At 42.7% G+C, this 25,602-nt stretch overlaps 1 protein-coding gene across 1 annotated transcript in view; it reads right to left on the minus strand.

Moving 5' to 3' along the window:
• LOC104083609 (myosin heavy chain, cardiac muscle isoform-like) overlaps positions 1–24,804 on the minus strand; it is a 30,872-nt gene extending 6,068 nt beyond the window's left edge. Inside the window, 24 exon segments of the mRNA XM_009587133.1 lie at position 1; positions 3–58; positions 1,473–1,676; positions 2,383–2,575; positions 4,581–4,696; positions 7,005–7,129; positions 7,702–8,051; positions 9,082–9,278; positions 9,755–9,873; positions 10,983–11,109; positions 12,094–12,483; positions 13,474–13,564; positions 14,168–14,313; positions 14,838–15,014; positions 15,623–15,865; positions 16,313–16,568; positions 16,943–17,079; positions 17,782–17,905; positions 18,193–18,310; positions 18,541–18,628; positions 20,085–20,152; positions 21,984–22,116; positions 23,395–23,574; positions 24,607–24,804. The exon segment at position 1 is cut by the window's left edge and continues 66 nt beyond it. Of these exon segments, the coding sequence (XP_009585428.1) occupies position 1; positions 3–58; positions 1,473–1,676; positions 2,383–2,575; positions 4,581–4,696; positions 7,005–7,129; positions 7,702–8,051; positions 9,082–9,278; positions 9,755–9,873; positions 10,983–11,109; positions 12,094–12,483; positions 13,474–13,564; positions 14,168–14,313; positions 14,838–15,014; positions 15,623–15,865; positions 16,313–16,568; positions 16,943–17,079; positions 17,782–17,905; positions 18,193–18,310; positions 18,541–18,628; positions 20,085–20,152; positions 21,984–22,116; positions 23,395–23,574; positions 24,607–24,804 (3,837 nt within the window).
• Between the last annotated feature and the right edge of the window lie 798 nt (positions 24,805–25,602).

Consider the following 25,602-nt stretch of genomic DNA (forward strand, 5'->3'; position numbering starts at 1 on the left):
TCTGCATCTGGGAAATGTCACCCTCCAGCTTCTTCTTTTGATTGATCAGGCTTGTGTTCTTTTATTAAGTTTTCCGCAAAGGAACAGTGGAAAAGGAGGAAAAGTGATGATTAGAGACATAACTTCTCTAAATACCATAGCACGCCAAGGCTTACTGATTTTTGCAACTCCTGGATTACACACAGTTGTACAGGGCCCCTCACTACAAGAAAGACATTGAGGTGCTGGAGCGTGTCCAAGGAAGGGCAATGAAGCTCGTGAAGGGTCTACAGCACAAGTCTTATGAGGAGCGGCTGAGGGACCCAGGGTTGTTCAGTCTGGAAAAGAGGAGGCTGAGGGGAGACATCGTTCTCTACAACTACCTGAAAGGAGGTTGTAGCGAGGTGGGTGTCGGTCTTTTCTCCCACGTAACAAGCGATTTGTAAGGAAAGAACGAGAGGACGAGAGGAAACGGACTCAAGTTGCGCCAGGGGAGGTTTAGATTGGATATTAGGAAAAATTTCTTCACCGAAAGGGTTGTCAAGCACTGGAACAGGCTGGCCAGGGGAGAGGGGGGGGTACCATGCCTAACGTGGACATGTGGTGCTTAGGGACATGGTTTAGTGGTGGACTTGGCAGTGCTAGGTTAACGGTTGGACTTGATGATCTTAAAGGTCTTTCCAACCTAAACGATTCTATGATTCTATGATTTGGGAACTGAGACCCAGGTACGTGGTAAGGGCTGGCCTTTACTATGCAGATTAGTTTCAGACTGAGGACATATTAAAAATGCTCTCATATTAAAAATACTCTTAAAGCGGTAAGTATTCAGGTTTGGGTTTAGATAAAATAATAAGCAAGAGGCTGAAATAGAAGAATGAATAAGCCAGTTCATTTCTGAAAACTAACGATCCATAATCAGTTAGTCAACGAGGTGATTAAAACAGAAGCCCCATGGCATCGTGGGCTGGAGGAAACATTGCAAAACATCGCCAGCCTGTAGCACATTTTCATTTCCTTCTGACCATTAATTATTTGGTGAAGAGAAGCTTTGGTTTTGTAGAAAAAATGCTGGCGCGTCAGGATATGCCCCCCCATGGCCCTGTAAAAACTGCAGTGTCCATCGTGACAAAGTCCAAAGGCCTATATTAATGAAGACCTGTGACTTTGCTGTGGGGTAGTTTCCTGCCCTGCACAATACACCTATTTGTTAGAACCCAACCTCTGCAGGGTTCAAAGATAACTCCTGTTATCTTCCACCATCGCTTTTTCTGGAAACTATTTAAAGCAGTCGGCTAAATCATTAATTCCAGCTAACTTGATGGGAGTGAGGTGGCATATCTACAGAATGACTTACTTCCTCTCCCTCGTTTTCTCCTTTGAAGGAGGGCAAGGTGTGTCTGACTTAAGACAGCCATGGACAAACAGTATCAGTGCTTAATAGACAAGGCTCAGTTTAACCCAGTGAGGGAGAGAGCATAGAAAAAGCCAACCTGAGTGTGAAGCAGGTTGACACGTTCAGTGGCTTCCAGCAGTTCATGCTCTGCCAGCTTCCTCGCCCGTTCAGTCTGGTCCAGCAAAGCCCTCAGTTCATCCAGCTCCGACTGGAGAAGATTGTTCCTCCTGTCAGAGACCGCCAGCTGCTCCTTCAGATCTTCATTCACGTGTCCCGAGTCATCCAGCTGCACCTGAAGCTCCTGTAACAAAACAGATGTTTGGTTTTTTTCACTAGTGCAAGTCCATTTCAAGCCTCTGTGCTTACATAATAGGACCCCAGATTGCAGAGGTTGCATGGGGCCCACCTCAAGAATTTCAGTGCTTCTTTATTGGAGAAAGGCTTCCTCCACACTGTAAGCTGAATATCTTTTGTCAAATGTGATGCAACAGGGGAAAACCTGTGTGTTCAAATCTGTCAGAGCTGGCAGTTCTGCCTGAGGCAGAACTAGCTGCTTAGGCGTGGGAGAGGTGATGACTTAAGAAGTGTCTTAGCAAAGCACTATTTTTTTAAGATATTACAAATGTTGAAGCAAACAACAAAGCTGAATATACACACACTCCCTCTATTCCAGCCAAGTGACTTGCTCTCCACTTTCAAAGGACTTGCAAGCTCACAAGGAGATCATAGATTTTCAGTTCCTCATGCTGTAGCTTTCTGCCCCTGTGGGAGATTGTAGCCAGCAAGGGTTTTATGACTGGATCTCATCCAGCTTGTATGCAAGTCTTGGAAGAAAACCATATTTCAGTATTCTCTTACGCTAGACGTGATCACTAAGGGTTTTCCCTGCACATCCTTGTGAGTAGCTTCTCTCTTAATTACCATCACAATTGCTGTTTTGCTCTATGCTAATGAAATGTAGCCCGCACCAGCCACTGGGTGCTTGGGACTGGCAGCTCTCAGAGTACCTTTATTTGAGTCTGCAAGACACGTGCTGACTTCGTTGCTTCTGCTGCGTGCCTGTTAGCATGGCTGAGCTGGATTTCCATCTCATTGAGGTCCCCTTCCATCTTCTTCTTGAGCCGGATGGCCTCATTTCTGCTCCGGGCTTCAGAATCAAGGGTGGACTGCAGTGAATCTATGGCACGTTGCTGATTTCTCCTGATTATGGAATAAAGTAAAAAAGGACATGAAGGATGAATGGAGTAATTTTCCTCTCTGCACAGTACTGCAACAGTACTTCACTTTCTGAAAGTGTCTCATTTCCAGAAATAGTATATTTCTGAATGACATACATAGCACAGGTTTCTAGTGCCTCACTGCCGTCTAGCTGGCTGGTGTGCTTCACACCCTCAGCTAACTCCTGATCTGTAAGCACCTACAGCATCCTTCTCCCATGTTTCCTTTGGCAATATTGGAGCAAGGAGTTCTCTCAGATCTCTTGCAAACTCAAGCAAATACAGGTTTCAACCTAACAAGAAGCACTTGAAGCTTAGCAGTCACTTACCAAGATATTTACTGAATCATTTACTGGGATGTTTTACATCTCAGCCTTTTTATGAAGGCATTAGTGGAGAGGATTAATCAAACTGAAGGTAGGCAGCTACATTCTAAGCTAATTACTCTAGGCGCTCTTTATAGTTAATGGCATGTAAAAGCTACAATTTATTGTCTTATGTCTTAAAGTAGATGTTGAAACAGATTTGTTATGCTCAATTACAAGAGGAATAATTCAGGAACAGAAATCTGTGTTATGGACATCTAAAGTTAGGAGAGATTAAACCCACCCTAATTAACAGCCTGGTCCCCCTGTAAGACAGCCAATTTAAAGATGGCAAAACAGATACAGACAGGTGCTTAATTTTCTTGACTCTGTAACAGTCAAGTCCTACGATGCAAGTTTTGCTCTCTTACGGCCAGAAGATAACTCAAAGCACAGAATATGACTCACACAGGGCAACATTTCTCTTGCTGCTGGCCAAGTTTTGCTGAAAGCGTAGGAGTTCTGGGAAATCACTGAGTCAACAAGGAAAACCTTGAGGGCCTTATTGCTTCAGCAAGATACTGAACTGTGCCCTAGACTCCCAGGGAACAACACAGCATGTCTGCTGAACAACTTAGCAGCAAAGCATTTATAATAAAGCTGAGGCAGAAGGCATTGATTAGGATAGCTTGTCCTCGGATCTCTGTAATCCAGACATCTGCAGGACATTAGAAGATAGTATCTGAAAAGGCCAAAACATTATTTGTTTTTTAAACAATTAGTATATCAATCCTTGTATTTACGTTGGCCAAGATGAGCCTTGGACTTCCCCTTCCCTACTCTTTACCCTATCAACAAACAATGACATGGTTCTTGGATTAATAGTGCTGCAACACTGACTAATTCAAGGGTGGGGTTTTCTGAAGAACTGCACACACACACTGCTGAAAATCTGGCCCAGCGTAGCATTATTTTATGAGTGTAACTCTTCAGATTAGAGTTTGTGCTGGGTGGGAGGGGAGAGACAAAAGACATCATCCTCCTGTCATCTAATTGCTTTCCATTTTTCCTGTTTATCCCTTTTACCTGCAAGCTCCTCTCCTTTTATATTCATACTTTCTGTACCTGTGCAATTCTCACTGCTTACCCAAATGGTGTACGCATAACGGCAAGCTCCTCACATCCTCCCACAATCAGTGTAGCTATAACTGCATGAATTAGCTAAATGCAGTGGTAAAGATTGGCTTCAGATAACATAGGTTTGAGCACCACTGAGGTAGTACTGCTGATTTTGCCTGTGGTTCCCCTTGGGAGGCAGCCATCCTACAGGATTAGGAGAAGGCAGCTCTCTAGACCTACTTGTCTCCATACTGTAAACACATAGACTTAGCGGCCCTTGGTCTGCTGCGACTTTGGTTATGCCAGTCAGTTGTGTTATGGTTGCTATGTGATATGCATGCTGGCAGAGGCTGAACTGACAGGAATATTTGAACTAAGAAATGGTAATGTGGTAGGACTACCCTTTGGCAAATAATCAGAGCTATCTTGGTTTCTAGTATGGATGGTATCTGCTTGTGCTGGCATAACTACCTGTGGTGCATTTGACTGGCTTGGGTCTTGAGAATATTTCTGATCTTTTGAGATTTTTCCCCTTAAAAAAACGTGCTGCTTCCTGCACAGTACCTTATATTTTCCATTTCTTCCTCCTTTTCTGTCAGTTTCCTTTCAAAGTCTGCTTTAAGCTGAGAAAGTTCAAGCTGAAAACGAAGGGTCTTACTTTCTTCATGCTCCAGAGCTCCCTGAAATAGAAAGCACCAAGAGCTTGTAGGCCAGGAGTCGCTATTTTTTTATTTTTTCAAATCACAAACTGCTGCACAAAGATGATCCCTTCACACTTTTCTTCCTTATTTCCTCCCTGCCTCTCTCTCTAGGCAATGACATGAGCTGCTTATGTGGCAAAACAATGCATTTATTTGCCTTCTAATGCAACTTGGCAGCTGCAAAACTGAGCAGCAAGCTCCTCAGAGGACAAATTGTCAAACAGGCCACGGCTCACGAAAAAAATACCTTAGGCCCTGCCTGCATGGTTTTGATATCAACAGATGTTCCCTGCTCTGCACCCCTGTACAGACACCCTCCAGAAATTCATGGGCTTGTAAAGGATAGGCAAAAGCTAAAACAAGATTGTTGTTGGGAGGGTAAAGGGGTCCACACATCCCCCAGCTCAGAAAGATCTCTCCAAATCATGAGGTGTGGAAAGCCTCCCATTTATACAACCTCATTAGGCAATATGACTTCAAGGAAAGAAATAACAGACATCAGCTCTATATGACAAAATGCAAAAATACTCTGTCCGCTCTTTGCAATTAACATGAAGACAACTCTATGAAACAAGGGAGATTTGTTCCTATTTCTTTGTTGTTACATTTCTCTCATATATGGGAGTCAAGAACTAAGCTGACAACAGCCCATAGTGAAATAACAGGGCCTCTGACTTCCAGGTCTTGCATAAACCAGGCTCAGTGGCATTCTGACTCTTTGCTGCTTGCATCACACAGGGAAGGAGAGCAGAACTGAACACCATGTATTTTGGAAGTGCTTTCTGAAGGGTAGAATTGCACAGGCTTAGCTATGCTTCCCTCGAGAGATGATGGAAACAAAATGGAGGTTCTGAATACAAAGCTGTACAAAATCCTCGCTAATCTCCAGCCATCATGCAGCAGCTACAGGTCAGGCGAATGCACACTTCATGCCAAGGAGCCACAATGTATTAATGGGAACAGCACGCAGGAATACCGTGTCACCATTCTGACTGCCGGAGACCCAAACTCGCAAGGAAGGGAGGAAATCTGTATTAAACTATTTCTTTCACTATTAAAATAAAATACATCACCACTTTACTTTCGTTAGTTCCTAATTTCACTGAGCTTTTAGGAAGCTGTTCCACACAGTCCAGGAAAGTAAAGCGTGCCCCTTAGATCCCTCAAGAACTGATGTATTCTTTCTAGTGAGAGAAGTTTATTGACAGGGCACGTAATCACTCTTCACATCTCAGAGCTGTGGAAGAAAGACATGCTCTTTCCTCTGCTCTGATCATGACACCTGTTTGTTTGGCTGTGAAATCCCTGCGAGGTATAAAGCATCCTGTAACAGACAAAAGAAGTTGCACAGCATTTAAGGTATTAACAGATCCCTGTCACTGGGTGATGTTTGGTTTAGCAGATATTATTTAGAGTACAATTCAAAAGAAATGCAGCCTTCACTAAAAATCCCTTGCTATGTGCTGTGTTGCTTCTAGCCGGCAACACCTACACCCCTTCCTAGTACTGCAATGCACCAAACTTTAAAAAAACCTGACAACTCAGCCCTTTAAGTGAATAATCAGGATTTCCAGTTGGCTTGTTCCGTATTGTTGGTTTGTTTCTGGAAACTGGGATGAGGCATCCCTCTGGGGTACGTGCATACTTGTCGCTGTAGAAATTAATGCAGTGATGCTAAGTGTCTTTACCAAACTCCTATGGGAGTCAAAGATTTTCCAAATGGCCTGTTTTCATTTGGTTTCTGAGACTGCTACCATTTTTTTAAGCAGGCTGCAGTATCCAACACAGTATCTGAGACCTTATACAATTTAAAGTCATCAGGAGGTTTGTCTTCTTATCCTCAAACCCAGGAAATGGTCAATTTGTTGTTGGAAACTAGACACTAGAAATATCTGATAAAATAAAACCATAATTCTCAGCAGTTCCTGATTCCTGAAAGACTGAAATATTCTATGCTGAAGCAAGCTAGAGGGACTGGATTTTCAGTAGGTGAGCAGAAGATTTCTGATCTTCCTGAAGGGGAAAAAAAAAACCCAACCACACAAAAACCCCAAACCTACAAGGCACCTCCTTTGAAAGGGCCTCCACTTGACGATCTTAGAGCTGACATCTCCAAAGTCACCAGTCACTCTTGAAAACAGTGGCTAGCAGGGCTGGAGGAGCTGGGTGCAGAAAGGTTGCACTTGCTAACAATCAACACATTGGCTGTGTTGCTGAGAAGATGAAAAAGGAAGGAAAATTGTGATAAAGCCACCCTTTCCTCTTCCCTTGAGCTTTCTTTCCTTACCTCTGCTTCTTCCAGAGCCAGCTGAACTTCTGACTTCTCTTGTTCAACCTGTTTCTTGATTTTTTCTATTTCATGGAGGTTCTTGTTTCCTTCACTAATCTGATTGGTCAGATCAGAAATTTCCTCTGAAACAAAAAGGATGGACAGATTTAGCGATCAGAGTGTCCCGAACATACTGCAATTCACAGAGAGTGAATACAGGACCTGTGCCTCAAACTACTACCTCAAGGGCTTGTCTGTACACAAGCGCTGCCTTACTTTCAATTCCAGCAACTTGAAAAAGAAACCGACTTGAAAGCACAGACTTTCTTGTAAATGCTTTTTGAAGTGGTTATAGTGGTTTAGTCTTTATCTGTGATCTGTAGGCTAGCAACACTGTGCTCTGCTTTGGGAGCCATCTAGGCTTCATCCGCTGCATCTCTGTCACCTTTCTTGTTCCTCCCCTGAGACTGGCACCTCTGCCAGTGAGCTTCATTGACAGGTGAGCAAAGGGAAGCCTGCTGTCCTCTGGCCATACCAATTTCTATGTTTAAAACCTTCATTGCCAGCATCAGTCAGTGTCTCCCAACACATCAGAAAGCTAGTCTCAACGATGAGATAAACGTCTTTCCCCACAGCTGTTACAGGGCACCTGCCTCCCTCCGGCTGTCCACTGGTGTGGCTCTTGCACTGGACGCGGGGCCTGAATTAAGCCTACCTTGGAGGTTCTTGTTTTCCCGTTTCAACGTCTCCAGATGATCCAGCGTCTCCTCATAGGCATTCTTCAGCTTGAAGAGCTCGGTGCTGAGGCCGCGGGCCTCCTTCTGGGAAGCCTCCAGCTCAGCCTGTGACTCTTCATACTTCTGTTTCCAGTCATTGATGATCTTGTCGAACCCACGCTGCTTCTTGTCCAGGGAGGCAGCTGCTGAGTTGGCCTTCTCCAGGTCAATCATCATGTCTTCCAGCTCGTTCTGCAGCCTGTGCTTTGTCTTTTCCAGAGAAGAGCACTTGGCATTGGCCGCCTCGATTGCTTCCTCAGCTTCTTGCAGGCGAGCAGCAAGCTTTTTCCTACCAGGTGGGAAGAGACAGTGAAGTGACTGAGAGCCACTGCTGCCATGTTATCCAGAAAAACTGACACCAAACCAGTATCTCAATAAATCAGTTTTGAAAGGGAAAATTGTAGGGGGGTGTGGGGGGGTGTGGGAGGGGGAAATCAAGCCTCTAGAGAGGCAAAACACCAGCTTAAATTATGAATGCTGACATGTGGCAGACAATTTTGTTCATGTGTGCATGTGTGTGGATATTTGAAATTGAACTTTTGAACTCTCAAGCAGCAGTCTGTTACTTGCTAGCTGTAACCAGGATGGGCTGGTTGTAAATTTTGGTAACACCTGGTCTAAATGAAAGTGTCATATACCTCCAGTTAAGAGATATGAAACAGAACCACCAATTAAGAGGCTGGTCATGCCTTGGCCTTCTGTTCATAGACTATTTAGGTTGGGAAAACAGGGGTCTGCGAGTCCCGGCAAGAAGAATAGGCCCTGGAAAGAAAGGAGGGCCCAGAAAGAAGGAAGTGAAGATGCTAGATAGAGAAAATGTACTGGAAGTGTGGGAAGATCCTGCAGATCAGAGATGTGGGGAGGCAGATGCTGGAGATGCTCAGAGACCTTGCCCAATAACACCTGAGACTGGTAACGGTGAGCAGCTGCACAGCATGAGCCAACATGACTTTCTGCCCTACCTTCCTGGAGCAGCCATCATCTCCCTGCTGGGAAGGCAAGTCAAGACCTAGGGAACGTAGCACTGGGCCGGGGAAAAGCAAGTGAGTGTGCGAGATAACCAAGTAGGGTAATCTAATCTTGTTAGTTCTTAAATAAACCCCAGTATCCATATCGACTATCCCATGGACAAGGACTCAACAGAAACATTAACCTGCTCAAGCAATGAAAAGAACAGAAGAAGGAGAGCCACAAATGACAGTAATGAACCAGAGGGCTTTTTTCAACCAGATTGCCCTATTTCCTTAGCGCCATAACAAGACCCAGGAAGCACAGTCCTCCCAGCCGAGGGCACAATGAAGTCCATGTAACCCACTTACTTGGCATCTTCCAGCTCCTCAGTTCTCTGAATGGCATCGGTCTCATACTTTGTTCTCCACTGTGCCACTTCTGCATTTCCCTTGGAGAGAGCCCGCTGCAGCTCTGCCTTGGCTTCTTGTTCCTCCTCATACTGCTCCCGCAAGAGATCACAGTCGTGCCTGGCCGCTTGCAGGGCATGAGCCAGGGCATTTTTGGACTGCAGGGATTTAAAGGTCACAGCATTGCAGGGTTACCTACAGCAAAACCCAAACAAACAGCCCCTAGAAATTCTAACGGAGGCTTAAGCCTTTTTTACCTTTTTGCCTCTGGCCTTAACAGTCCAGGTCAAGTGAGGTAAGAAGTGTTTGAAGTCATCCCTAGCTGGTGACATGTTGAGGAAGCTATCAAGGCTGAAGAGAATCTAAGTCCTTTGGAGAAGCATCCAAACTTTTAAGATGCAAGATCTGAGATTTTGGCTATACTGCTGGGTAAGTTTTATTTAGCAATTACAGACACTGATTATTTTCCCAAACTCTTCTCCTGTGACTTGCCTCAGGCAGGGGCAGGAACAGTACAATTACCAGGAAGCATTCTCATTCCTATGTCTCATTTCAGCTTTTATCCAGGCTACAAATGAACATGATCAGTCTTCCCCATTCCATCTCAATGAATGGGACACAGTCAAAGCATTACCTTGGTTTCCTCTTCTAGCTGTCTCCTAAGTTCTTCAATCTGTTGTGTAAACGATGTTTTCCCCCGGGACAGCTGACTTATCAGTGACTCCTTCTCTTCAAGCTGTCTGATAAATTCACCTGCCACAGGATTTAACCAAGGGAAAAAAAAAGGTAAGACCAGGAAATTACAAAATTCCAGCCAAAATCAAAATCCCACCTCTCTAATTCTGCCGAGGAAAAGAACTAACAGTGATTGTGCCTGACCTCTTGTGAAGCTTCTTCCAAAGTCGTAACTATCAGACACTTCACCAGGATAGTTTTCCTTAGGTGTTTGTTTGTTTGGGGTTTTTTTGTTGGTTTTGTGTTGTTTTTTTTTCGTATTTGTACTGCAAATGCCTTGATTCATAATTTTAGTTCAGCTTGTGGATCAGACTAGACTGATGCTTACTTTCACGTGCAGTTGTAGCTGGTTTTGTTTATACTTCTCTTCGCTACTTTATGTTGTTTTTCCACAGACTTCTTTTCAGAGGGCTCCAAAGCACCCTGAGAACCTCACAACGACCAGCGTACAGAACAGAGAGATACATAAGGAAAACTTCATTTATCACAAGAAGGGCGTCGCTGCAGGGTGGAAACCACAGCCTCATAGGAGTACATAGAACTAACATGAAAACAGACAGGAAATGAAAAATATGTCTTAAAAAATACACAACAGTGATCTCTGATGAGGATGCAGAGATTAAATAGTACTACTCTGGCTAAAAAAGGTAGCAAGCGCTTAGAGGACGTGATATTTTTGGTCGGATGTGAGTGTCTTCTAGAGTGCAATGCCCAAAGTCAGGCTGAAGAAGATGGTATTCACGCAGACAGCAGCAGTATGCCAACTCCTTCAACTTCCCCCTAGCATTGCAAGATAGATGTACATGTCCGTGTTCCTGAAAGTGGGTACCTAGCCAGCACATCCATTTCAGCTTATGAGGTGGTAGCACGGTGTGCTGGTAAATATGGTTATAGGTTTGTTTTAAAAGCCTCTGCCAACCAAGGCAAGGTTGTCCCCCACCGCCAAGGTTATAAAAATATTGAAGATAGGAGAGTCAAAAGACACAAAGCCACTGCTTCATTCAGCAATCCTAATCCAGCCACCTTCAAGCAGATGCCATTGCACAATACATCTCACTGACACAGTGTTGAGACACACTTGATAGACTGTTTCCCAGTGACTTATCTTAGGCTGAACACGCACATACCATTCTCACTCTGGAGTTTTGTCTTCTGAGTAGTGAGGTCATTCATGAGACGAGTCATTTCCTCCAGTTTACTTTTTGTCTCATTCAGATGGTCTTCATAAGTGCGACAAAGTTTCTCTGCGTTTGCCTAACAGGAATCAAGAGACAAGACATACAAAGCTATAGCCTCCAGGCAGACACTTGGAAGCGGTACCCTTCCATATGTATTCTTTTTTTGTTTGCCTTTCAGAGAAATGGCAGATAGCAAAGATACAAATACCACAGCTGTAAAGGGGGGAATAGTAGCCCTGGGTGTACAGTCCCAGGCCAGGAGTCACCCCATCAGACCACCTTCCCCATTTGTTTTCTCTGAACTGTGTTCTGAACTAAAGCACCATTGTAAAAAGACTCTGCAAGAACTTCAAAAGCAGTCACATGCCTATGAAGTTCAGGCATAAGCCTCCTCGTAATTGCTAGATGGGAAAATCACCTCCAATGAAAATTGCTTTACTGATTCTGCTTTAATTGCCATTTATCATAAATTGAGTTTGATGACAGCTTTCTAACTCTCTGAATACTGAAATTTCTTTTCTTCACTTGCACTGAAAGAACTCTTTAGAGTGCTCTGAAAGCTACCAAGATTATCTACTCAGGAAACAAAATCCACAATTCAGCCATAGGAAGTAAAAATACACATGATGGTCATGCAAGCCTTTACTTTGCACTACTTGCTAACATGGGTCAAAACTGTGAACCAAGGGCAGGATCTGAGAGGACTCTGCTTAGGATGGGAGATATCCAGCCTTGGATGGCATCACCCCAGTCATCACCAGCCTGGGGGAGCACAATTTAAGTGACACAGTTTTGTGCTCTGAGATACACGGATAAACAATATGCCTGCGACTGGGGATGCACTATGTGTTTTAGGCCATGTTAATTGCTGTCCCATCTCCAGATAAGAAAAGTTATACCACCAGCTGGGGAAGGGGGGACACTGTGCACATAAACACCCTCAGATTGCAAGACACCACCTTCTAAAACACTTCAGCCCTACCAGGTGTCCTGGGAAGTCTTCAGACCAGCCTTAGCTATACATCATCTTTGGGGGTTTAGGAAGCCTCAGGACCCTTACTTTTCCCTTGACCATCTGCTCCATGTTGGATGACAGATCGTCCACTTCCATCTTCAGCTCACTTTTCTCCTTTTCCAGTTTCTGCTTGACCCGCTGCAGGTTGTCCAGTTGCTCTCCCATCTCAGCCACACTGTCTGCATGCTTCTTCCTCAGGGTGGCAGCTGTGGCTTCGTAGTGCAGTGTGGCCTCCTCGAGGTCCCGCCGCAGCTTCAGGAACTCTGCCTCACGTTTCTTGTTCATCTCCAGCTGGGCAGCTGTGGCTCCCCCAGCCTCCTCGAGTCGCTCACTTAATTCCTCCAGCTCTCGGGCCAAATCTGATCTCTGCTTTTCCACCTTGGCTCGAGCAGCTCTTTCTGCTTCCAACTCCTCTTCTAGTTCTTCTATACGAGCCTACCAAAGAGACATGAGCACCTTTGGGTCACCTTCATGATGATTCCCTTTGGAATACCTTGAAGCACCTTACAAATTGTTAAACCCTCTGCCAGCCCACACTTTACAACACAGACGGAAGCACAGAAACTTGCCATTGTGCCAATAAATCGGATCTTGAGCTAGAGTAAGAATGATGAGTCACATCTTTCTCACAATAGATTGCTCTCCAAGCTCTAGTTCAAGACATTTGGTCAAGTGCATTGATCTCATAATACTCATGTACTTAACATTCAGCTGAAGTAGATGCGAGAAGTTATTTGATAGTAGGAGTAGCAGCAACAAATTGTCATTGAAGGGGAGGGACTCTTTGTTCCCATTTTAAGAGCTCTGTGACTGAAGTAACCTCTCTCTAGGAGTGTTAAGACAGGATTTCAAATACAACAGTGTATAGAATTACATGAATAACGAATATTCATTGGGACAGTCTTTTTTACGAAACAGTTATTTTGACCAATCTACACTTCATGTTCAAAGTATGCAAATGTTCTTTATTTACAAAAAAGCAGAGCTGATATATTGGGTCAAGACATTTTGTTTGGACTGTGCTGACTTTCTTTGGCCTTTTCATTTCTGTTGAAAATTTTTTGTGCATTTGAGCCCTTCCCCCAAATTTCAAATCCATGCTTATCACTGCTGAACTCCTCCCCAGAATCCACCCTCAGCTCCATAGTTTGGAACAATATTATTTGCTTAAAACAGAACACCAGAGCCTTTCTGCCTTGCCTGAAACCACTAGCATTCTGTGGTCATATGTCCTGCCACTGGGAAGGAACCACTATTGAGTGAGCATCCTGAGGGGAAAAGGGATCAGTCTGGAAAGCTACAGAGTTGCACCACTTTGGGACTCAAAGCTAAGCTGCAGCTAGCCATGAAAAATCTCTGCAAAGCCCTTCAGTGAGGCACAAAGAGAAACTCATCCTATGACATACGAGAAAGAAGCAAGCTGACCTGAAGCTCCTTGATCTTCTTCTGCAGCTGCATCACTATAGCTTGTTCATCTTCTATCTTGGAATTCAGCTGGCTCATTTCAAATTCTTTCCTGCCACGGAAAGGAAAAGTACTACTGTGACAATTTTCCCTGTAGCTTCAAGTTAGGCTTTTGCAATTTTTAAAGAGCTGTTCAATAAAACTTCTAATGTATCTAAAAATGAATGCAAACCTCATGTATTGCTATTTGCATGAAAACACATCTTCCTCTGAGCAGCGGTTTCCAAGTCAAGACTCTGCATGCATTTGTGCAGTTATATCTCTGGTTCTTTGTGTCATAGAAAAGTAACATTATTTTCAGACTCAGTGGAAAAAATATATTTAACAGAGTCAGGTCTTTCAACAATAATGTCATAGTTAGTTAGGATGAATAACTTTAGAGACTTCCTTCAGATTTCTCCTCTAAGCAATGAAAAACATAAACACCTTTATTTTTTTTTTTTTTTTAATGCCGGAAAGTGTAATGAATTCTAATGTTTCAGGTATACCGTGCACAAGTAAGAGTGATTTTCCCTCCCTCCTTGACTACACACTCTGTCCTCTGTCATGGAATTTCATTTTAGCCACCATCAGAGCAGGATGACACACCTGAAGGCCCTGAAATGACAGTGGTACCTGTGCTGCTTTATTTTGTACAACAGAATCAGCCTCTTACTTTTTTAGCTTTTCTTCCATCTGCAGCTTATCGTTCTCCAAGTCCATGACGCTCTCTTGGGTCAGCTTCAAATCCCCTTCCAGTTTGCGTTTTGCCCTTTCAAGATCCATCCTCACTTTCTTCTCTTGTTCAAGTGAACCCTCAAGCTTTAGGAACAAAGCCACTTATTAAATATATTGAACACAGATGGTTTACAACGGTCAGATGTATGCTAAGCCCAGCTTTGGGCTGAGCTCTAGCAAGTGGCAAAGCAGAATTATTTAAGTACAAGCATCCTATTCTACATTTTTCGTTTTCAAGCAGCCAGTGGACATACGGGCTAAAGAAATATAATATAAAGGTTAGTCCACGCTTTACATTTGTGCAAGCATTACACTTCTCTTAGGAAAGTTCTGTTTGACTTCATGCCAGTTACACTGCAAATGCAAAAGGACTGGATTTCCCCTCGTTGCCACACTCTTTTCAAAAGCTGAACTACACAGTTAAGTTTTTATAGCATTCCTGTAATTATAGTTTTTACAGACAGTACAACAAGGACTGCATTTCTAAATCCTTGATCATTTCTAAAAGGACAGGAATACATTTCAAAGCTTTGCAACATTTCAGACTCATGAAACTGTAAGTGGTGGACAAACAAGCCTGGGGAAACGTGAAGGCAGAGCCAGCTTACATCATCCACTTGCTGTTCCAGTTTCACTTTAGCTTTGCTCAGTGTGTTGACCTTGTCCTCCTCTGCTTGTAGGTCATCCAGAACTTGCTGATGAGCTTCCTGCAAGGACTTTTTCTCCTTAGTAAGTTTGCTGATATTCTCATCAAGAGTTGCCATTTCTTCTGTCAGATTTTTGACCTGTGTGGGAAAGGAAGATGTATTTGTAAGACTTTGAAGCAAGGGATTATCGTAACCTGGCTCAAATGACTGTCTGTACTGAACTTGTATGCAGGAAGACAATGGAAAGAAAGGGATATCTCCCCCCACAACCCCTTGTGGCTTTTTGAGTGAAACTGCCACCAAGGGAGCCAATGTGTGCCTGTCCTTGTTGTGGGTTTAGTACATTCTTTAAACGTACTAAATTCTTTTCAGTGTCACTCTCATTGTGGTGGACTCCAGCTTCTGAATCTCTCTGGGAGAAGTAGGAGATGAACTTTACATTTACAGAATCTAAGAGGAAGAGCTGGAAGAACCCATGGTTACAGCAGAAAATTGTTTACTTAAAAATGCCCAAACTAGACTTTGAAATTCTTCAGTTGAATTGCAGCAGAACTCACTTAAGAAGAAGGGAAACTTAGGTTCAGAGTTAACACTTTTTCCCTCAAAAGGTCAAATAGCTCTGTGTATACTGATCCTTCAGTGTGGCCTGTGTAACAGTGTAAAACCATCAGAAAACCTGTAGCTCTTGTCATAAAGGTAATCCATGCCCAACCTCTTTTGAATACATGGTGAAGTTCTAAAGGTACCTTGTTTTCAGTGGCATGCTTCTCTTTCTCTACTTTTGCAAGTGTTATTTCAAGATCATCAATATCCTTCTTGAGCTCAGAGCACTCATCTTCCAATTTTCTCTTCTTAGAAGTCAGCTCAGAATTCATCTCTTCCTCGTCCTCAACCCGCTCCGTCAGTTCTTTGACTTTGGCCTCCAGCTGAATCTTGGATTTAATCAACAAGTCGCATCGTTCCTCGGCATCTGCCAGAGTGTCTTGCTCCTGGTGTGGCACAAGGAAGAGGACAGCAATGACTGCCTGGCCTTTTTTCTTTCTCACTTGTCCCCTATCCTGTAAGTGGTCAGAAAGCCTAATCCAATGCTACAGAGCGGCTTAAGGAAAATTTCCTACTCCTGAGTTCAGAAGACAAGACTAACAAGTAATTAACAGAGCAGGAGGAGACAGTGGTGAACATGACTAGTCATATGTAAGACTACTTCCATATCTAACTGCCACGGACATCGCCTTGGACAGAACCTGTTAAGATTTGCATTGCTAGCCCACCTGGTTCTATGCTAGAACATGAGAATTTCTATCCGCTCTAATTTTTGGCAAGACTCTGACAAGACCAACAGCTTATTTTAATTGAATTGCACTAACAGTCTGGTCTGTAAGCCTTTGAGTTTCAAAGAACATCCAATAAATATACGAATATATGTGTCTACTCACAGCTTGGAGCTGGAGAAGCAAATCATTTTTTTCCTGAACTAAAGAGACTTGCTTTTCTTCAAGTTCCTTTCTCCTGGTTTCAGATTTTTCCAAGGCCTCCTTCAGTTTTAAGAACTCTTCCTTCATATTGGCCATCTCCTTTTCAGTTTCTGCAGACTTCAGAAGAGGCTTGATCTTAAAGAAAAGCTTCATCCAGGGCCAGTTCTTCACAGCCATAAAAGCACGGATGTTCCACTGAATTACAAGAAGGGCGTCCCTGGTTTAAGAAGAAAACAAATAAAATTCCCTAAAGCTTAGCCTGAATTGAAAAAGTGAGAATTTTTTTGATTCTCAGACAGTTTTGTGGCTTTGTTCTCAGTAATATTAGGAACTTGTACTGGGTTCCAAGACACACAGGAAACTTCCTCCATACCTCTTGATTTTCAGGGACATGAAAAATTTCCAAATCTGATTTTTACCAGAGCTGCAGGCCACTAATACACAGTTGCTATTACTTTTATCATACATCTACGTTAAACCTTTAATTTAGGGTTAGCTGTAGCCTTAGGGAGTGTAATAATGGCACTCTTCAACATATAATTAAATGGTAATGACTATTATCCGCTAAGATTTAAGGGGGTGCCTTCATACCTGCGCTCCACTATCTTCTGAAACTCAATCCGCATCAGTCTGCCACGTGCCCTTGCCTGGATCATCGTTAAGATTTTCGCAAGTCTCTCGTCCCTCATTTCTTCTAGATGGCCCAAGAGACCAGCCTTGAAGAACACCTGGTACATGCACAGATGTCATTTCACCATAACGAATGATTTTATTCCAGAGTTACACAGACCTTATTGAAATTGTTCAGAAGAATGGTATTTTTATTGACACATTATAAAGTAAAAGAGTATAGATGGCCAAATACTACTTGCACCAGGGACTGCACTGTACAGTTCCAAAGTTTTTTTAAAACCGGGTCTCATCTGCCCAGTTTTGAATAGGCCAAACTATTTTATTGCCACATTTTTATTGCCACGGTACTTTTCAGCTGTGGCAGGGTTGAGAGCAGACCAGCTGAACCACAACTCCCAACTCCCAGGGATCCCTGCTCATGGGATCATGTCATAATTGCACATGGCTTCATTTCAAAAGCTGCAACTGATCTTGCTGTCCATATATGTTCGAGTGTACCTATATTATATTAAATAAGCTATTGTTTTACCGGGGGGCATGGAGCATCAGCTGCTGCTGTGTCCGCTTGTAGTGTTGCTGTAATAAAAGCTTTGTGGGAGCTTGAGCCAGAGAAATAAAATTCCTCTAGCACAGCTTAAAAATTAGTATCACTTTGCTGCTATATTTCTGGTTCCCTGTATTATTAACTCCTCATTAATTGCCACCACCAGAAATTGCATAATGTCCTATTCTGCAAATTAGGTATTAGATCCATCACTTTTCTCTTTACATAAGCGGTGATGGTCTTTTCTGGTTACCTTGGTGTGTCCGAAACGATATTGGTTATGGTCAACATCTAAAGATGCCAGCAGTTTTTCAGCAGCTTTTCTGCTATCCACAAACTTATCCTCTGGGATTGCGCCTGGATTCAGAATGCGGTACCTGTTAATAACAGATGAGCAATGAGTAAAATTGGCCTAGATTCTGCTTTTTTTTCCCCTCCTCTTCCCCCAAAACTTAAAAAAAAAAAAAAAAAATCACCTACGGTCATTTCCTACTTTGCATCTACAAAGACACAAGCAAGAGCAGAATTCTGCCTTCCATGTTCAAGCAAACTGAATGGAATATAAACTTGAATGGAATAAAATACTTCAAATAAAAATGAGAAGACATGCTTTGCTTATTTTCACTGATGGGTTAGGAGAGGAGACAATACAACTCCGCATTACCTTTGTTTAAAGTCAGCATAAAGCACCCTGTTTGGGAAACCCTTACGGCAAATGCGGATGCCTTCCAGGACACCATTACAGCGGAGCTGATGCAAGACAAGGAACGCATCCATTTCACCTACAGGGGAAAAACAAGGCTAAATTAAATGGAGCTTCCCCATAGGGCTTAATCTTCATTTCGCGGAGGGAATTTGAAAATGTGAGGTGTCATCTCCTGAAAAAGCAACGCCATTGGATAAGGTGAACAACACAGACAGTATTTAAGTACAATCTGGTGACTTGGAAGTAAGTATTGGAATGACATAGTTCAAATATACTAAAATTTTAAGACTGTTGTGTTTTCCATACCTGGAGTTTTTGATTCATTGGGGATAATGCATCGTACAAAGTGAGGGGCTGTAGATTTTAGGTTAGTCATCAGCTTATTTAAATTTTCCTAGAACAGACATATTAAAAACACAATTAGTTTTAGCAGTTCAGTGGAATTCCAATCACTTATTTCTTTGGTTTGTTGGTTGATAAGTTTATTAGGGTCATCTCTTTAAATAGTCTCCAACAAAATTATAAGCTTACCAAAATTATTACATAGAAATGTATTCAAATAAACCAAAGTACAAGTTAACTTTATTATAGGAATCCACATCACTTTTAGCAAAGTCTTAAGAAGACACGTGTTTTACTTACAACCCCAGAAATGTCAGAAACAAGATGAACAGCAAGCAAGATGCAGTATCATCCTGTGGAGCATTTCTGTAAAACCAACTGCATTTTTGTCTAGTCACTTCCCCACTCAGTGAGGATAGTTCACCTTTCCCATCTGTTTCTCATAAAAGCTAGGTTTTTGTCCTCCTGGCCAAGCATTTTCCTTTTATTGACCTTAATCAGACATCTAGGCAGACAGCAAACTAGCTCGGAAGAAGCCAACCGTTCAGTGCCTACCAGTGATCACCAAGCTCTGCCCAAGCTCTGCGGAAAGTGTTTTGTCTGGTAAGCGGAAAAGAGAGGCCATTAGAGCTGGAATGTGATGCCATCAGCACAATTGTTCAAACTGAACATTTCTTATACGCCAGTCAGGACAATAAATGAGACAACCTGAGCTGGGTACTTAGCAGCTCCTTGTGTGCTGGAAAGTGGGCTACTGTTTGAGGATTATTAAATTACTGAGTGGTCCTTCAGCTCTCTTTACACTACTTCAGCTGGTAAGATACAGGTCTCGATTTCCCGTGATTTCCCTTCATGAGGACTACCTCCAAACAAGATAAAATGACATGACTAGTGGGAGATAACTACTTCCTTCCCTACCTGAGGTTTACCTACATTACAGCTTCCTCAATGGTACCCATAAGAAATGGTACTAACGGTAAATTGCAGGCCCTGTTTTTCCCCAGGCATGATCCTAGCAACAGCTTCCAGCAGGAGCACATGCCAGTCCCAGTAGAAGGGAATTACTGAGGAAAGAAGAGGCTGTATGCCATTCCATTCAACAACTTTTGTTTTCCAAGACTGCTCTAACCCTAGGATCCAATTACAAACAGTAATCAGATAGGGACTAGCAAATTACCTGTAATCAGTTCCTGTTCCAAAGACATGCATGAAGCTATAAGCCACAAAATAAGTGATAAAGGTTGTTCGCAACATTTTGTGATATTTTCTCAAATAGAATTAGAAACACTTAATCTCCTGAATGCTCAAAGAAGACAGAATGGAGCAACCCCTCACACATGCGGTTTTAATAACAGTGTATTCACTTAGCCAAGGTCAATAACCCGGGCCCCGAATCAAATTCCGATGTTGGATTTCAATTTTTTTTGTCCATTTTGTCCAATTTTTTAACATTCCTCTTCAATGTATTGTCATAACTCGAACCATCAGGTGGGGAGAGGTAAACAAACCTTGTGCAATGAGGACACCGTTTGAAAAGAAGCACCTTTCTTGCGTTTCTTTTCTCCACCGTGGTCAGCTAAGAAAAAAATGAAATAAATAAAAATTACAATCTGTATCTCAGTAAGGGGTGCAGGTGTCTCCTGCACAGGAGGCAGACAAACTGTTCTAATAGTACAACTTCCTTTGAATGAAAGGCGTAGCTTAAATTGGCTCTGATTGCATAAACGTTACACAAAAACTTCTGAACATCAAGTGTTATGTGTCACAAGTTTGCAGTTCTCTGTCCATACTCAGGATTTTTGTCAAAGACCACTGTAAGCTTTCTGGATTGCATTTGCATTTCAGACCTAGACAGCATCACTTGTTATACAGAAAGTCCATAAATATGAATAAGGCAGAAAAATAACGTTGAACAAAATAGAGTAGTTTGTAGTTCATTAAAAAGCCTATAGGGTGAGACGATGTAGAAAAAGAAAAAGCTAAAGGAAAGTAATGCTTATGGAAAATTTATACCGTACATTGTACTGTATAGAGACTGATTCTCATGTGTCTACTGTGCAGACACTGAGCTTGTGCAAGTAACATTTGTCTAGAATAGAGGGAAATGAGTATTTCTAATTTTAGATATAGTAGCTTTGCATCCCCTGATTTTTGCTTAAAGCATCAGAGTCAAAATCACTCAGACCCTCCAAAGGAATGCTAGTTTCTGACATGACCTTTACAAAGTTTCACAAGAGCTAAACATGACCCCAAAATGTACAGCAATTGCCGTAGCTTTCTAAACATTGGACCATTAGATCATTCCCAGGAGGTCTGGCATTCTGTCACCTGTCAACAATAGTCAACATAAAAGGAGAAGCGAAGAGTGCAATGTGCTTGATGCAATTATCCACAGCCTTTCCCCCTTTTGAAAGTGACACTGCCAAGACTGGAAGAGGCTAATGTGGACAAGCTGTTCTTTTCTCCTGACACTGAGGAAAAGCAAGGTAGTATTCTGACAGACAGGAATATCCACAGGCAAATAGGCAGTTAGTAACTTGCAAGAATTTGCTAGTGGCGGGATTTTTGTTATTTACATTCAGCTCCATCTCTCATTCACATTATGAAGTCTGCAGCCTGCTCGCTTCCTCAGAAAGTATCTTATGATTCATGACAACAACATCTGTAGAAATGAGGTTACTAATAAATAGGCTGCAAGTGATTGCAACTTCAGGACACAAGAGCTACATCTTTGTAATGAATGCCAGTCTTGCTTACTTAAGATCAATTTTCTGGGTGCTTGCTACTTGTCTTCTCACAAATAAAACAGTTCTATGTAATGCATATAGTTTAAATATATTCTCAGACATACATTAGTCTTGTCAAACAAAAAAACCAACAGCAACCAAAAACGAAGATGTATTGGCAAAATCTTCTACTTTGGCTAATGTGGAATGGCGTTCAGGTACCTTCAGTATCTACTTGCCACTAATCGAACAAAATATTCCAAAACACGCTCTTAAACTTTGTATTTCTTATTTAATTCAGGGTGGCTAGCAAGGAGGAGTACAGCGTGGGAAACCAGAGCTGCTCCTGTTCATAGGTATTTACGTACAAAATTTTTTGTGCAACACTTGCCTGCATATCTGAACACTTGCATGCTCAAACTCCCACTGGAGTGTTCACAACACACAGATTTCCTTGCCAAAATTGCTCAGAGGTATTACGCATTCAATCTAGCTGAGTTAATGGCCTCCTTAGTATAGCTGGCAAACTCCTACAGATGCTGTGCGCATCTAAATAATTAGTCACTGCCTCATTTAGCATTGAGTCAATTGCAGTTGAGAGAATTGTTTTGTTTCTTAAATTCATTCCCAAGCACACATCCCAGAAATGAAAGAAATCCCATGTGAGCTGCTTCTGCTTACCGCTGTCAGCGCCAACGTAGCTTTCAAACAAGCTTGCCAAGAGTTTGTTGGATGATTTTTGGAAAATACCTACTACAGTTTCATTAAGAGGGTCTTTGTTCTTCTCAAGCCACCCAATAATGTTATAGGGAACCTACAGCAAGACATTGAAAACAAACCAGAGGTTGCAAATGTTCCCCTTCAGAGCAGCCAGTAGCTCTTTATGGTTTGGCCTGAAGCCAATGACCTTTTGTGAAGTGCTGCTCTCACAGCAGTACCAACCACCCAGTTTTTCGTGACTTCCCCTCCAATTCTCTGTTTCTTAATTCCCAAACCTCTCTTCTGAATAATTACCATCTGAATCCCGCACACCCCTTCCAAACTATCTGGTCCCTACCTCTTCTCAGGGACTCCATGCGGTTGGCTGTAGAGATACCACATGTCATCAGTGTCCCAGGAACCCTACTAATAAGTGCTGAACTATAAAATGCACAAAGCAATAATTTCACTTCACAACAGCATGCTGCATAATCAAGATTTTCTGACATAAATTTAATGAATAAAAACCTAACTGCTGGACTTTGCCACAGCTCTGTTTACTGGGAAAATATGTTCCATTATTAGTACCACAAGGGGATAGAAATTCTAATTTTCTTTGCTGAATGCATTAACGACTACAGATAAAGAGCAAAATGGGCATTATTTCTCTTAATAAATACAAAATTAGCTTAATGTTCAATTACAACTTGAAATTAACAGCATCAGATATGTTCCAGCTCTGCTGTGCTGAGGCTTCATATCAACTCTAGCTTGATAAAAAATTTCCTGTGTCCCTCTCAAATTCTTTCTGCCCATCTGGCCTGAAAACAGAGCTTTGAAACTGGGCAAGTTTTGGCTCAGGTATCACAGTACTGGATTGTATTCCCATTCACCCCATCATCAGGGGACCTGTTAACTAAACCTTCACAGCAGAATTAACCAATTTCCCTTGGCTCCTGTGACACACTGGTCCTAATGTGAGTAAAAAGTGATGGCAAATCTTTTTTTTTTAGACATCCCTGAAAGTTAGGCAGAAATTACTCAGTTCATTTGTCCAGGGAACCAAGATGGAAAGTTAGGTGCTGCTGCTGTTTAATCACTAGTCTGAATGTCATTATAGGAAAAGTGATAAAGGCAAGGCAAGGTATATTTTCAACAAAAGCACTATTAGTCTTCCTCAGTTTGTTTCGGTTTATTTATGTATCCAAGGACCAGATGTCTTGGAGTCTGGTGTTGCAATACTTGTGCAGAGAGAGTAGATGTCTGCTTTTACTCCTCACTGTTCCTTTCTTCCCCTCTTCATCTTTCCCACCCTCCCTTGTTGTGCTCTACGGGCCAAACCCCACCTGGAAGACCTCTAATACAAAGTCTACCCGCCAGCAGAGGAACTTACTGCACCGGCATAGTGAAGAAGTTCAAAGTGAGCTTCATATTTCCTTTTCTTATCAGGCCTGGGCTTCTGTAAGTTAGGTGACTTGCCAAGATGATTGTCGTAGAGTTTGGCTTTGAATGTCATATCTGTAGCTTTCGGGAACATACATTCCTCTTCAAGGATAGACAGGATTCCCAGTGGCTGTGGATTTAAGAACACCTTTGTTGGAAAATGCTTAGGCTGCCTGCTTTCAGTAGCTGTGCAGCCTTTAAGTTTGATCTGATGGAATTTTAAGCCTGCAAAATCTCTTCTCATCCTGAGGAGGAAGGCTTTGAGTGTTCTGTTAAAATAGTAACCACACCTTTGACTATTCAATATGTCAATTTTCCCTTGGGAGGCTTTATGATGGCTTCCAGAAGGGGTTTGATTTGCCTTTCAAGGCAGTTGGACCAACTAGCGTTTTATTATTCATGTCTCAGAAAAAGACAAACTAACTTCCTAGCAGTAGACAGATTGTTTGAGGGACTAGGATCATGCGCAGATATCCTACCCCTGGAGAAGAAAGTGATCAAGTAGAAAAGCACTTAATAATCAGCCTTTCTACTCCAGCTGTTCCAAATGTCCTGCTAATGCAAGACTCAAAATTTCATTTTTCCTCACAGATCAGCGGAGTTAGATGCCATGCCATAAGAGATGGCAGAGAGAGAGATACAGCAAGGGACAGCTGTCCCCACCAGGACCACGTTATACTCACAAAGAAGAGAAAAGGAAAGGCATATCCCATGCTGGGGAAGTGGTGAGAGGAAACATGTAATGTAAGAAACAGGAGCCTCATGGGGAGAGGTACGGGGCATGTGACTGAAACATAGCATTTGCCCTGAAAAGCTGACAAGTAAGTTTGACGTTAAGCATACGTGGATCAAAGTAAATAGAAGAACAGTAGGGACAGAGAAAGACGAAAGTAAAAACCAAGGAAGATTATAGAGCCATACAAATTAGTAATTACAGCTTGTGGTTACTGTTGGCTCTGTAAGGCAAACTTACGGAGGTCAAGCCAAGTAGCCACGTATGCCACAAATATTGATTTTCTTTGATTCTGTATTGCATGTAGAAAGGCAAGAAACTTGTCCTGCTGTTTATCCTACTCTGTTCACTGGGACTTGAGGACGTCTCCAGGGGAGTATCATGAATAAAACCAATTCAGTAAATACACCTTAGCACTCCTGTACGTACCTTCTCAATTAGATCAATGCAGGCCTGCAGGTCCATGCCAAAATCAATGAATACCCATTCAATGCCTTCCTTCTTGTACTCTTCTTGCTCCAGGACAAACATGTGATGATTGAAAAACTGTTGCAGTTTCTCATTAGTGTAATTGATGCAGAGTTGCTCAAAGCTGTTAAACTGCAGAAGGAGATAAAAAAGCAGCATTTGCACCACAGTTAACTGTAGTAAGGGCTTGGTGGAATCGTAGAATCATAGAATAGTTTGGATTGGAAGGGACCTTTAAAGGTCATCTAGTCCAATCCCCCTGCCGTGGGCAGGGACATCTTCAACTAGATCAGGTTGCTCAGAGCCCCATCCAACTTGACCTTGAATGTTTCCAGGGATGGGGCATCCACCACCTCTCCGGGCAACCTGTTCCAGTGTTTCACCACCCTCATTGTAAAAAATTTTTTCCTTATATCTAGCCTAAATCTACCCTCTTTTAGTTTAAAATCATTCCCCCTTGTCCTGTCGCAATAGGCCCTGCTAAAAAGTTTGTCCCCATCTTTCTTATAAGCCCCCTTTAAGTACTGAAAGGCTGCAATAAGGTCTCCCTGAAGCCTTCTCTTCTCCAGGCTGAATAACCCCAGTCTTTCTCATAGGAGAGGCGTTCCATCCCGCTGATCATTTTCGTGGCCCTCCTCTGGACCCGCTCCAACAGGTCCATGTCTTTCTTGTGCTGAGGGCTCCAGAGCTGGACGCGGTACTCCAGGTGGGGTCTCACCAGAGCAGAGGAGAGGGGCAGAATCACCTCCCTCGACCTGCTGGCCACGCTTCTTTTGATGCAGCCCAGGATACGGTTGGCCTTCTGGGCTGTGAGTGCACATTGTTGGCTCATGTCCAGCTTTTCATCCACCAGTACCCCCAAGTCCTTCTCGGCAGGGCTGCTCTCAATCCCTTCATCCCCCGGCCTGTACTGATAATGGGGGTTGCGCCGACCCAGGTGCAGAACCTTGCACTTGG

Source organism: Fulmarus glacialis, unplaced genomic scaffold (genome assembly GCF_000690835.1).
Source record: "Fulmarus glacialis isolate BGI_N327 unplaced genomic scaffold, ASM69083v1 scaffold23921, whole genome shotgun sequence".
NCBI lineage: Eukaryota > Metazoa > Chordata > Aves > Procellariiformes > Procellariidae > Fulmarus > Fulmarus glacialis.